The sequence below is a fragment of the Diospyros lotus genome, chromosome 11, assembly GCF_014633365.1.
Source record: "Diospyros lotus cultivar Yz01 chromosome 11, ASM1463336v1, whole genome shotgun sequence".
Taxonomy (NCBI): Eukaryota; Viridiplantae; Streptophyta; class Magnoliopsida; order Ericales; family Ebenaceae; genus Diospyros; species Diospyros lotus.
In genome coordinates this window covers 5,788,601-5,802,845 of record NC_068348.1, presented here as the reverse complement: position 1 = coordinate 5,802,845, position 14,245 = coordinate 5,788,601, and the positions used below count along the sequence as shown (strand labels likewise).

The following is a 14,245-nucleotide window of genomic DNA, read 5'->3' as shown; positions in this document are numbered from 1 at the left end:
TGGGCATTTGGAAGCTTTGAATTAGCTCTGGTTCATGTACTCCTAAGATGGCCTTTTCTGGTGCAGCAGTTTCCTTGGTGATTGATCAATTGGTGCATAGACTTTGGAAGAGGAGGATGGTTATTTTTTATTCATGTATATGTGCAGAAAGACTGTTTTATTAGTCAATCATCCCCTCCTTCATTGCCTCAGGGGTAGTTATGAAACTTTATCTTCTTTCCTTTTGGAGTACAATAGGTTATGCCATCTTCAGTTGTGGAGTTAATGGAGTGCTGGAGTTTTTACCCAAGGCAAAGGGAGGAATGGCATTGAGAAGTGGCTCCAGTCTGAAGTGATGTGGATGGAGCACTAAGAGGAAACAAATGATAGGGAAGAATTTGATTCATAGTTTTACCAGAATCTTCTTTGTTTCCCTATCCAATCAGATGGCAGAGTCAGTTTCTTTCTGGCCTTCCATTTTTGAATTTTGTGAAATGTATGTGTACTTGTGGATATAAAGCTTTGGGGGGTTTTAACATGCATTTTTGTGAAGACTGCCACCCACTTTCAATAGCACCTTTTATTCTGTGGACTTTTAACTTATTCGCGAGAGAGAGAGAGAGAGCAAACAGAACAAAAAAAATTACCTCCCTTTGGCGTTCCTCCTTCCTCTTCCTTCTTTCAAGCTTCATTTTGTCTCGTTCAGTCAATACAGGGCCGTCTATCGGCTCTGGTTTCTTCTTTGGAGCTTCCTCCTCATCCATTCCATCATACATTCTCAGTGGTGTCGCAAGGCTTCTCACGGTTGGTTTATCCTTCACCAACCCATGCTTGCCAAATTTTTCAGATAGCTTACCACAAACCTGCAACAGAGTTCCATGGCACATACAAATTTCAGATAGAGAACGTGAGATGGACCCTGAAACTTGCTTTGCCTGAATTCCAAAAAATAGAAAAGTAAATTGACTCCAAACTTGGCAATTTTGCATAAGCAATTCATTTTCATTTCCTGTATGTGTATGAAATAATGGGGAACTAAATTATACAATCTAAGAGTGTCAAGAGTTTTTCATACATTGAATCCAAAATAAACGGAAAAAAAAAATCGCGTTGTTAACCTCGATAATCAACATAACATTCTTCTTTGCGTTTCATTGTTCTCTCAGAACAAATAAATAACCAAATACCCCCCTTAAGTAGAAACACAATCGCCAGATTCTAAAATTTTGATTAAAAAAAAATCCATTTAAGTCATATACTCTATAACGAAATTGAACTGACAATTATCCATTGAGATTGAATGGAGAGTAGAATAAATGCAGAGACTGATTAGCCGGTTACCAGACGACATTCAGAAGGATCGCTAACGCAGCCGGAATCGACCAGAAGCTCCCCGATGGCCTCGAAAGCGCCTTCTCCTTCTTCGCCGAAATCGAAGTCTTCATCGGCGAGGACATTGACGATATAGTCGATGATCGGCTGATCGACGTCCTGAGCTCTTCGACCTAACACTTCGTGTACGACAGTACTCGCGACCTCAGCCATCTTCTCAAAGCGCAGATCGAGCGAATGAGTAGAAGGGATGCAAAGAAGAGCAATCTCCGGAGAGAGTCGGCCTTTTTCGCCCGCTGCTCCGAGCTGAGCCGCCGCTAGGGATGAAGAGGCGGTGATGAGATGAGTAACGAGTTAGGGAAATTTGCAAAAATAGGACTACCGGCAAAGAATTTTGCAGAATTAAGACTTTTGAGAGTTGAATAAACTAAAATGTCCCCGATTTAAATTAGCATACGATCCCTTTCGTCTTCTTCCTCTCGCACGCACATCCCCAATCACCCGCCGACTAGAACATCTCTCTCGCTCGTCCTCTGTTCTAAGCATCTAGGGTTGCTACTTCTTCGTCAGTCTTCGCCTTCAACGCCATTGTAAGTAATTTCAGAGTATTTTACCCTCTTCGATGCATTTTTTGTAATGACTACGTAATGAGTATGCAAATGAACCTCGCTCTGGTTCTGCATTCTAAAGCTCGATTGAGCGAAGGTTCAAACTAGAAGCACCCCAAAAATGTTTTATATCTGGTCGGTTTATATATCGGTACCCAAAAATGTTATGTACCGGCATCATGTATCGGTATAATTATATCGATTTTAATTTAATTTAAACCGACACATAGTAACCGATATACTTCCTCTTTCAACTACTATATCGGTATAACTATATCGGATGCAATTTTACATCTACTGATATATAATGTATCGGTATATCCGATTCAAATTTAATGTGTACCGATACATATTAACCAATTTACAACCAATAACAAATAATATATCGATATCGGTTTAATTTTACGTAAACCGATATATAATAACCGACATATCCTTGCGCGACCGATATTGTGAAACCGATATAACCGATGATAACTAACTTTTTCTACTTACATCCAACTGATGATTTTTTATAATTTACAAGAATGGCGGCTCATAGACCAATATTTGTACCTGTGATGTATGGAGGTTGGTGGGATGTTGATAGAGGGGAATATAAGTAAGTGACCGATAAATGTTGTTGTGTAATACGTGTGCATCTAGGCTTCACATTCGACCAATTGGTAAGTTCCGTATATAGAAGGTTCAATTTTAGTCCTGCTGAGAAGTCAGTTGTGATGAAGTACAAGTTTAGGACTCTAGATATATCAGCACCACCAATGCAGATTCAAAGTGATATGGATGTTGAGTGCTTTATAGTTGAATGCTCTCGGATAAAATCCAGAAGCTCATTGTGTGTTGATTTTGTGGACAAATTAAAACCGAGTACAGAGCCGAATGAAGAGGTTGCAGAGAATCAAGGATGCAGTAATTTGCCGGTGATACAGTTGGGCAGCGATAGTCCAATATGGTCGAACAACGAGGCCACAAGGAACATGAATATGGATGGTTTTCACCACGATGTTAATTGTGATGATCCTGTGGATGGGAATGGGCTTGAAGAAGTCAATTGTTATGATGGTGGACATGGTGTTGAAGATGTTTTTAATTGTGATGATGCAAGAGCAAGGTCTGGAGAAGTAGAAGTTTTCAATGGGATTGATGTTGAAAAATTGGTCCATATCGATGTACAAGTTGGTGATGGCGCTGAGCAGCTTATTTTTCTCCCATCTTCGAGATTATCAAGGGTTAGTTCAGGAACATCGTCCCAGGTGTCAGAAGTTGAGTTAAACCAAATTTTTGCTTCAAAATCTGAATTGCATCAAAGGATGAGTTTGTTGGCATTGAGAAAGAATTATGAATACAAGGTGGTAAAGTCAACTATAAAGGTATTATACATGAAGTGTAAGCACGATCAGTGTCAATGGCGGTTGAGGGCAACAACACTTGGCACTTCTTTTGGTTGAGTAGTCAGGAAATATGTAAACACTCATTTATGTTCATCTTCAATAATGCGGCGTGGTCGTTGCCAAACGAAGAGTAGAGTAATTGGTTCTCATGTAAAACCCTATTACATGGATGTGAAGCGTATTCATAAGCCTAAGAACATTATCAACGATGTTCGCAAGGAATTTGGGGTGAACATAAGTTATTCAAAGGCATGGCGATCGCGGGAAAAGGCTTTGGACATGATTCGAGGGGGTGCGGAGGAATCATTCCAGTTGCTACCATCTTATCTGTACATGTTGATGTTGAAAAACCCTGGGACGATTGCTGAAATCAAGAGTGACAGTGAGAGCAGATTCAAGTACCTATTTATGGCAATTGGTGCATGTCTTGTCGGATTTCGTAGCCAAATGCGACCCATAATTGCAGTTGATGCTTGCTTTCTGAAGGGTAAATATCTTGGTAGTTTGTTTGTTGCCACATGCAAAGACGGTAACAACAATGTATATCCTATAGCATGAGGAGTAGGAGATTCCGAGAATGATGCCTCATGGGAATGGTTCTTCACTAAATTGCGATCAGCAATTGGCCATGAGATACCTGATTTGGTATTTGTGTCTGACAAGCATAAAAGCATCAGTAAGGCGGTACTGACGGTTTTCCCTAATGCACTACACATACATTGTATATATCACATTAGCCAGAACGTTAAAGCTAAATTCAAGCATGAAAATGTGCATGCTTTGTTCTATAAGGTAGCGAAGGCTTATCGAGAATCAGAATTCCATGAATTGTTTAACGAGCTCGAGCGATATGATCCAGCCGTCGGGACCTATCTAAGAGAGGCCGGCTTCAGTCGTTGGGCACGTGCCTATTCGGATGGGAAGCTGTTTGATATAATGACGACAAACATTGTAGAATACCTTAATGTAGCTTTGGTGGATGCACGTAAATAGCCTATTCAATGTTTGATGGAGTATATTAGGAATATGCTGCAACAATGGTTTTATGAGAGATGGGGTCACGCTAGTAAGATAGGTGGACATCTCACCTCTTAAGCTGAAGCAGAAATAGTCAAAAGATTTGCAGTATCCCAATATTGGCTGTCAGAACCGATTGATATGTATAGATTCAATGTCAAAAATGGTAACTCCGGTGGCATAGTAGACTTGAAGGCGAAAACTTGCACATGTCGGGTGTTTGATTTCGACAAATTGCCATGCAGACATGCCCTGGCTACTGCACGTTCACGTAATATTGACCCATACACTTTGTCGTCCGCATACTACCAAATAGAGGCTCTGTTGTGTGCCTATGCCGATCCGATTATGCCAGTGGGCAGTCAGGCCGATTGGATCGTACCGGACGAAAGTGCATCTGTTAATTTACTACCTCCGGCAACTAGACGCCCATGTGGAATACGCAAGACATGCCGAATTCCTTCAGCCGGCGAAGAGAAGAGGAGGGTAAAATGTGGTCGTTGTGGTCAAATTGGCCACAATCGCCAAACTTGCTCAAATCCAATAAGTCTGGATGAAAAAAAGGAAGGCAGCAGTAAAAGTGCAAAAGTGGATCACGTTTGACTCGTCTGACACATATGCTTGTATTGAACCCATATATTTGCTTCTTTCACCAATGTTGTAATAAATATTTAAATATACATTCAAATATTTAACAACCATGGAGCAGGTATCATTGCAGTATTTAAAAATAAATTCTATGGTGATCGATATCGGTTCTGACATATCGGTTATCATCACCATTTATGTAAACCGATGAAACAAAATTCTGTATGGAATCCGACCATCGGTAACCGACACAATATATATGGAATCCGATATATTAGCATTAATATCCGATCTATATTAACCGACACATCCATGTTTAATTTATAATTAAAAACCAATATCGGTTATATACCGACATGCAAAATTATGTAATAGGGTATCGGTTCTTATGTATCGGTCACGTTACCGACGTACGATAATCGATTATGATGAATGAGGAGGATATCGGTTTGTGTGAATCGATCATCGGCCGATATTTTGCAAACGAATACCCTTTTGTATTAGGATATTGCTTCATATAACCGACGTATGTAAACTGATGAAATAGAATAAAAAAGATATCGGTATTTGGTCGATATGTTGAATCGATATCGATATAGATGTTTATTACCTACTTTGGTTTCATAACCGATATCAGTGCATGTATATTTAAATTCTCCAATCATATTACAATAATCTAGATGCATTTATAATTGATATTAAATTTAAATTTTTATTACAATAAGGTAAATTTACAGTTATAATACAACTATGTTCAACGAATGACAACAATCATTGCAACTATTCCAATAACCTGTACACAATATGTACTATGCAAAGAATGTAAATTTACAAGTAAGTACAAATATAATTGTTCAGTTTTTATTTCTCTTTTTGTCTGTTTTATCTGCAATCTTGGCTGCAAAATCCCTTGCATCCAATATTGCAAACGTATAAAACTCCCAAGCCATTCGAGTTCTGAATTTTGAAGCTTTTGACTAGGTCATTTCTACAATTGGTTTGTTGTGGGCTATTAATTCCATCCACTTCAGAACAAAAATCCCACAATCACCACCCCTGCCAATTGTAATCAAGTTGCAAAAATCAATAGGCATCACAATCAAAACAATTTTAAATAATAAAATTAAATTAATGTTGCTTACCCAGTTTGCTGCGGAGCGTCCTCAATCTTTAATTCCCATTTATCCTTCAGAATAAATCTAGGTTTCAAATCTCCGTATCCACATTTTGTTAGAAGTTTTGGTATCATCTCTACCATATATTGAAACTTATTTTCATAACCAATGGGTTTGGTAGAGGAGTAAACATGAACATGTTGAGCGTCCAAATCAACCCTAACCAGAAACCAGTGATTATTATCAATGTTTGCAGGACAAAGCACGTTATCCGCGTTCAAAAAAGGGTTGGAGTAACCTGTCTCAGCCAAAAAAAATACAACAGGGATGTCGTGATCATCCCACATCTTCCATTTGCCAGCCTTATAAAGATCCCAATCACTTTTCAAGGCTTGCTGTGAGAGGTCAAAACGATAAATGGTTAATTTCCAAAATAAACAGTTAATCCCATATAAATATTGGGATATATACTAATTTTTGTATAACTTACGGCAAATGTTGTATCAACCAATGTTAACTCTTTATTGTAAGTATGCGATTCCTTCATTCTCTTGTTCAGCATGTACACGTAGGCGTCCATGTGCTACAAGAATTTAAACATAATATCATAAACACATATCGGTTATAAATAAATGATCGTAACAGATATCGAATACCGATATATAAATACCGATATATGAATGTCTATAAAGGTGTCATAACCGATATATACATAGCAATACAACCGTTGGTAACATATATCGATCATTAACCGATGTATGAATACCGATATATGAATGTCGATAAAGGTGTCATAACTGATATATACATAGAAATACAATCGTCGGTAACATATATCTGGTCATTAACCGATGTATGAATACCGATATATGAATGTCGATAAAGGTGTCAACCGATATATACATAGCAATACAACCGTCGGTAATATATATCGGTCATTAACTGATGTATGAATACCGATATATGAATGTCGATAAAGGTGTCATAACCAATATATACATAGAAATACAACCATCGGTAACATATATCGGTCACACACCGATATATGAATACCGATATATGAATACCAATAGCAGAATTACTATACAATTAGAGAATTACTTACCTCAGATTGGAGCCACTTGTCCAGTGTGGTGAATGTCTCAAAAAAGTCCTTATTTATTGAACAGCAGGTTGCGATTATAGTTGATGTTCGACTATTTGGCTTTTTCATATATTTTTCAAAGGACTCCCAAATAATACCAGTTGGAGCACTTATGTCTAGGGGGCTCAGCTTGTCAAGCTTGGAGGTGTATGTAGGTGGTTCTTTGTCCTCCGTTTCAGCATCGGGCTTCAATATTGATTCAATTAGCATTTTTCTTTTTCGCCCCTTCTGCGTACGTCTCTTTTTATACGTCGCCTTAATAGGACTTGTTAGACTGACTATTTCTAAGGACACATTCGTCATACCCTCATTTTTCTCCTCTACATTCTCCGTCTCCTTCTTCTCATTCTTCACCTTCTCCGTCTCCACATCCTTCCCCGTCTCCACCTTATCCCCCTCCTCCACCTCCTCCACCTTCGGCCCCTCCATTTCTAGCATCGCCTCCACATCCTTCCCTACCTCCACCTTCTCCACCTCCTCCATCTTCTTCTCCAACTTCTCCACCTCCTACATCTTCTTCTCCACCTCCTCCACCTTCTCCACTTCCTCCACCTTCGACCCCTCCATTTCCAGCCTCGCCTCTACATCCTTCCCCTCGTCCACCTTCCCCCCATCCTCCACCTTCTCCACCTCCATTTCATTCCCCTCCATTTCCCCATTATTCCTCTCCCCCATAATCTCCACCTTCCCCCAGAATATTTTTAACAAATCCATAATGTTACCTATATCCCTCTTCACCCCCATCTTCATCATTCCGATCTCTCTATTCATCTCCATTTTCATCACTCTGATCTCCATTTTCAAATCATGAACTTCCCTACTAACTTCCCCAACTTCATTCTTTAAACCTTGTGAATAGTTCTTTAAAGTTTTTATTTTCTTCGGCTCTACATGCATTTTCTTTGATTCACCACTTCGTTCTTCTTTTTTTTCTGCTTCAACCACATTTTCATCCCTTCCTTCTCCTTCAACGATATTTTCTTCTTCTTCTTCTTCTTCTTCTTCTTCTTCTTCAACCTCCACATCATGTGCGTTGTAAAAATAATCTGCACGTATCTCCTATTCTGTTGGCACCATATGGATAACATTTTTTTTGAAAATTCCAAGCTCCGTAATATCTTCTTGAGAGATCTTCGAAGAATAAAGTTTCCATTTCTTTATTCTAGGAGCTTGAGGGCCTTCTCTTATTCTTTTCACAATTTCCAAGTCAACCAAATGTGGCATGACCTCAAACAAAAGTATCTGCAATTAAAAAAAAGGAACGATTTAAATTAGACATATCAGTTATAAATATCGGCTAGTAAACTACATATCGGTTAAATAAATCGGTCAATTATCGATATTGCATAACTGATATCCACATTTGTATCGGTTAGTCCACATCGGTTCTCGACAGTATATACATATATATTATAAATATTGGTTAACCAAGGACATATCGGTTAAAAGAATCGGACAATTATAGATATAGTATAATCGATATCTACCTTCGTATCGGTTAGTACACATCGGTGTTCCACCGATATATCGGTTAGTCCACATCGGTTAATAACAGACATATCGGTTCACATAATCGGAACAACGACACTAAATCTCTATATCTCTATATCACATAATAAATCAATACCTGTATGGTAAGTGGGAAACCTCCAATGGAATACGTCTTCTTCTTAGCATTCTGTTTGAACCCATTCAATATGCCTTTTCTGGCACTCTCTGTAGTTGTGATAAAGGAGTCGGTTGCCCAAGGGAATCAGTTCAACTCATCCCAATGAGTGGCCAGGTGAAAATACCTGATATCCACCTTCGTGGCATGAGCCTTGGAATTTATTTCCCACATCATCATCAGATATGACATGGATAGGAGCTCATCATCAGAACACTCCACCTTTCCGCTAACAATATTCTGATGAAACGCCTTCATTAACCTCGACCCTGAAACCCTTATCTTTTGGTTGTAATCAGGGAAAAACCTGGCAAATATTTGTGAGGGCTCCTTCAACATGATTTTTCGCTTCGCTACTTCGCTGTTGCCAAACTTCAACCCCGTGATCAGCGCAAACTCCTCCCTCCCAAATTTTATTTCCTGACCTCTGACCCTGAAGAACAATGATCCTTCCTCGTCTGTCTTTTGCAACAGGCTTAACAATAGCCTGTGGACTAATTGAATGCTCCAAGTTATTCCATGTACCCCATATACAATCTGGCCAAAAGTAGATGCCTTAAACTGTTCCTCCAGGCGAGGATTCTGCTTCAGTATAGTCTGAATGCCATCAACGGTGCCTTCAAAATGATCATTTCGCGTGACTCTGGCGGTGAAGTACTTGTTGACCTCCAAGTCCTTATCCCTTGCCGTCTTCTTCTCCGTGTTATTCGCCAAAGTTTCCATCTTATCACTGTTGTTCTTCTCCTCAAACGACACACAATGTGAGCGCGCCATCAGAAGCAAATAATAGCAATGATCCTTATCGATGTAACCTCTTCAGAACTTCAATATCAGGCGCAAATGGGAAGCAAGAGCGACGTCGATGTAAGCATAATGGAGCAGTCGAAGTGCAACCAAGATGATGAAGAGTCCCGTTTTAGCGGGAAGGGCATTTGTGTCTAGTAAAAAAGTAGTACAAGCGATGGGTGCATTGGTCAGTGCATATGTCGGAAAAAATTCAAATTTTTTATTGATATCAGTAAAACGTATCGATATCCAAACCGAACCGTCTTTACCGATATAATATAAACCGATGTGGCTATTAGGATATCGGTTACGATATATTGGTAAAAATCGATGTATGTCGCCGATATCGTTACGCCGATATCACAAAGTCCAGCGATGCCGGCAACGTTTATGGATTACAAACCGATGTGGTTTAACCGATATTGAAATATTTAAGTGAATTTAATATTAAAACGGTTCACTTCCCAATGTCTGCACCGATAGGACACGTTGGCGACTGGAATTAAATGCATTCCTATCTATACTCAACAGATATCAATAATGATGCCTGTTGCAGACTTCCCAATACATAATATATAACCAATATAATATCAGTTACTTGTATCAGATTTAAACCGATACACCATAACCGATATATCAGTCGATATATGATGTATATCGGTCACTATGTTCGGTTACTTAACCAATATGTATACACCGATATTTAAATGGTTATTACGAAAAAATTAAATATTTGTCCCAATGTCAGCACCGATTGTACATGTCTGGTCTATAAATATCGGTCACCGATACGACAATATAGAATGATGTCGGCAACATGTATCGATTATAAACCGATATTGTTTAACCGACCTCCTTCGTACATGTTACTATCGGTGCGAGTATATCGGTAACTTAACCGATATTTAGACACCGATATTTAAATGTTTAATGACGATTTTTTAAATATTTGTCCATTGAACTTCCCAATGTCAGCACCGATAGGACGGACTGCTCTATAAATATGGCTCTCATTACGTTTGAGAAGAACAAAATCGAGAATTCGGGAAGACGGCAAACCTTTCAAAATGTTGTTCCCCAATGATCTGAAACAAAAGCCATGGAAATAAATCACTTTCTTCGAGCTTCTCGGAAGCTAGAGCCAGGTTCATTAACAAACAGTTAGTGATTTTTCTGACCATTCTGGATTCTTCAACCTCCAAATACATTGCCAAGGTAATACTTTGGCAATGTATTGGGAGGTTGAATAATACAGAATGGTCAGAGCGATCACTGTTTGTGAATGAACCTGCGCTAGCATCCGAGAAGCCCGACAAAAGCGATATATTTTCTGGCTTCTGTTTCAGTCTCCCAACCATTAGCCTTCTACCTTCTGTTTCACCCTGAAGACGTTGGAGATCAACTTGGATAAGGTTAGTGATTGCTCTAACCTTTCTAGGTCCTTCAACCTCCAATTGCCAAGGCAATACTTTGACAATGTATTAGGAGGTTGAATGATTCAGAATGGTCAGAGCAATCACTGTTTGTGAATGAACCTGCGCTAGCATCCGAGAAGGCCGACTCTGTAGAAGAGGGACCTGCAATAGAGCGAGACAATTTTATTATTATTTATTTTTATTGAATTAATAATTTGTTAGTCCTTCTGTAATGTTATTTGTGTATAAATATGAAGTTTGTGTATAATACGACATTAGTCTTTATTGGTCACGTACTTATATGTGCCTCTATCAGCATTATATTCCCACCGACCTCCATACACACATGAGCTCTGTAAATTAGAAAAAAAAAACATCTGTTGGATGTAAGTAAAGAAAATTATCGGTTATATCATCGGTTATATCGGTTTCACAATATTAGTCGCGCAAGGATATGTCGGTTATTATATATTGCTTTATGTAAAATTAAACCGATATCGATATATTATTTGTTATTGGTTGTAAATTGATTAATATGTATCGGTATACATTAAATTTGAATCGGATATACCGATACATTATATATCAGTAGATGTAAAATTACATCTGATATAGTTATACCAATATAGTAGTTGAAAGAGGAAGTATATCGATTACTATGTATCGGTTTAAATTAAATTAAAACCGATACAATTATACCGATACATGATGCAGGTACATAATATTTTTGGGTACCGATATATAAACCGACCGGATATAAAACATTTTTGGGGGTGCTTCTGGTTTGAACCTTCGCTCAATCGAGCTTTAAAATGCAGAACCAGAGCGAGGTTCATTTGCATACCCATTACATAGTCATTACAAAAAATGCATTAAAGAGGGTAAAACACTCTGAAATTACTTGCAATGGCTTTGAAGGCGAAGACCGACGAAGAAGCAGCAACCCTAGATGCTTAGAATAGAGGATGAGCGAGAGAGATGTTCTGGTCGGCGGACCATTGGGGATGTGCGTGCGAGAGGAAGAAGATGAAGGGGATCGTATGCTGATATAAATCGGGGGCATTTTAGTCCATTCAACTCTCAAAAGTCTTAGTTTTTCAAAAAAAAATTAAGAGTCTTATTTCTGCAAAGTTCTTTGCCGGTAGTCCTATTTTTGCAAATTTCCCAATGAGTTATGAGGGAAATTTGCAAAAACAGGAATTTCGGCACTGAAATTTTAAAAAATATGACACTTCAAGAATCTTTGTAAAACTAGAACATGTGAATGTGTATTTAATAAAATTATCCCTACTTTTTAATTAGTTCTCTTCTTGTTCTTCTTTTTAGCGACGTTTCTTATCAGTTTTAGATATCAGTTGTAGATATTTGATGTAGATATCGGTTTAACAATATCGATTATTAATAGATATCTGATGTATAAATCGGTACAACAATATCGGTTATTGATAGATATCGATTCAAATTTATCAGCTATAGATTTTTGTCGTAAAATAAGATTGTCTTAGTTATTTGATATAGATATCAGTTCAATGATATCGATTATTGATAAATATCTGATGTAGATATCGGTTCAACGATATCAGCTATTGATAGATATCTGTTGTAGATTTATGTCTTAGAATACGGTTGTCCAAATATATTGATTGTAGATATTTGTTATAGATATCGATTGCAATAGATATCGGTTGATTAAATATATATCCATAATAACGAAAATTGCATAAAAACATGAAATAGTTTCTATTATAAAGTTGGAGTGTCCCATAAAAGTGAAGAACAAGTTGCAGAAAATTAATATCTACATCAGATATCTATCAATAACCATTATTGTTGAATCGATATCTATCAATAACCAATATCGTTGAACCGATATCTACATCAGATATCTACGACAACCGTATTCTACAACAGAAATCTACAACCGATATCTATTAATAACCGATATTGTTGAACTGATATCTACATCAAATATCTACGACAATCATATTCTGCAATAGAAATCTACAACTGATATCTATCAATAACCGATATTGTTGAACCGATATCTGCATCAGATATCTACAACAACCATATTCTACGACAAATCTACAATTGATATCTTTAAATCGATATCTATCAATAACCGATATTGTTAAACCAATATCTACATCAGATATCTACAATCAATATCTGAAATTGATATATTTGGACAACCTTTATGCTTGTTTGATGGAGAACTTGTAGAAGGTGAAGAAATAAAAAAAATAGAATAGAATAGAAGCTTAGGTGGATAATGCAAGACGCATAGCCGTTGTGTGGCGGACTTTGAAAAAATTTTCAATAAATTAATCAACAAAAAAAGAAAGAAATGCCATTGAAAAGAGTAAAAAAATAGAATAAAATAGCAGCTTAGGTGGAGAAAACAAGACGCACAGTCGCTGTGTATAGCGAACTTTGGAAATATTCTCAGTAAATTAATCAACGAGGAAGAAGAAGCGTCATTAAAAAATAATAAAAAAATAGAATAGAATAACAGCTTAGGTGAAAGAAGCAAGACGCACAGTCGCTGTGTGTGGCGAACCTTGAAAATCTTCTCAGCAAATTAACTAATAAGGAAGAAGAAGCGCTATTAAAAAATAATAAAAAAAAATATAATAGAATAGTAGTTTAGGCGAAGAAAATAAGACACACAGTCATTGTGCGTGGCGAACTTTGGAAATCTTCTCAACAAATTAATCAATGAGGAAGAAGAAGTGCCATTGAAAAGAAAGAACAATGAAAGAGCTAATTGAAAAGCGGGAGTATTTTTGCCAAATACACATTCAAAAGTCTTAGTTTTGCAAAGATTTTTAAAGTGTCATATATTTCAAAAGTTCAGTACTGAAAGTCCTATTTTTGCAAATTTCCCAGTATATGATAGCAGTGACTCTACTAAGTGCAAACATTGGCAAACGGCATCGTGTCCTTCCCGTAAAGCATATTTCAAGCTATTTTTTCCTTATCTTTTAGGAGGGTCACAAATGAACTCGTTAGCAGCTCAGTATTCGACTCAATAAAATTTCATTTGAATTAGTTCATTAAAGTAAACGAATCAAAATTGAGTCTAATTTTAAAACTCAATTTATAAACGAGTCGAGATTAAAATTAATAAAACCCAACTCGTTAGCTCGCGAGTTTACTCAATTAAAAACTCGCAAATAAGCATTATTAAAAGTTTACCATTGG

At 37.5% G+C, this 14,245-nt stretch overlaps 2 protein-coding genes across 2 annotated transcripts in view; one reads left to right on the top strand and one right to left on the bottom strand.

Annotated features, from left to right (window-relative positions):
• The window catches only part of LOC127812937 (ABC transporter F family member 3), a 48,657-nt gene extending 46,980 nt beyond the window's left edge, over positions 1–1,677 (bottom strand). The window contains exons 1-2 of the mRNA XM_052353540.1: positions 1,321–1,677; positions 627–842 (exon numbers count right to left, since the gene is read on the bottom strand). Of these exons, the coding sequence (XP_052209500.1) occupies positions 627–842; positions 1,321–1,524 (420 nt within the window). The 5' untranslated portion in view covers positions 1,525–1,677. The remainder of the gene's footprint in view (positions 1–626; positions 843–1,320) is intronic.
• A 1,735-nt stretch (positions 1,678–3,412) lies between these two features.
• On the top strand, positions 3,413–4,930 carry LOC127813499 (uncharacterized). Its single transcript, XM_052354500.1, has 3 exons — positions 3,413–3,839; positions 3,930–4,295; positions 4,458–4,930. Exons 1-3 carry the CDS (start codon positions 3,413–3,415, stop codon positions 4,928–4,930), a joined length of 1,266 nt encoding a protein of 421 aa, XP_052210460.1.
• The last annotated feature ends 9,315 nt before the right edge of the window (positions 4,931–14,245 follow it).

Coding starts and splice junctions, on each gene's coding strand:
- LOC127813499 (XM_052354500.1), top strand. CDS start 3,413: ATGCGGCGTGGTCGTTGCCAAACGAAGAGTAGAGTAATTGGTTCTCAT. Junction 3,840..3,929: donor TGTTGCCACATGCAAAGACG/GTAACAACAATG, acceptor AATTGCGATCAG/CAATTGGCCATGAGATACCT. Junction 4,296..4,457: donor TGTAGCTTTGGTGGATGCAC/GTAAATAGCCTA, acceptor ATTGGCTGTCAG/AACCGATTGATATGTATAGA.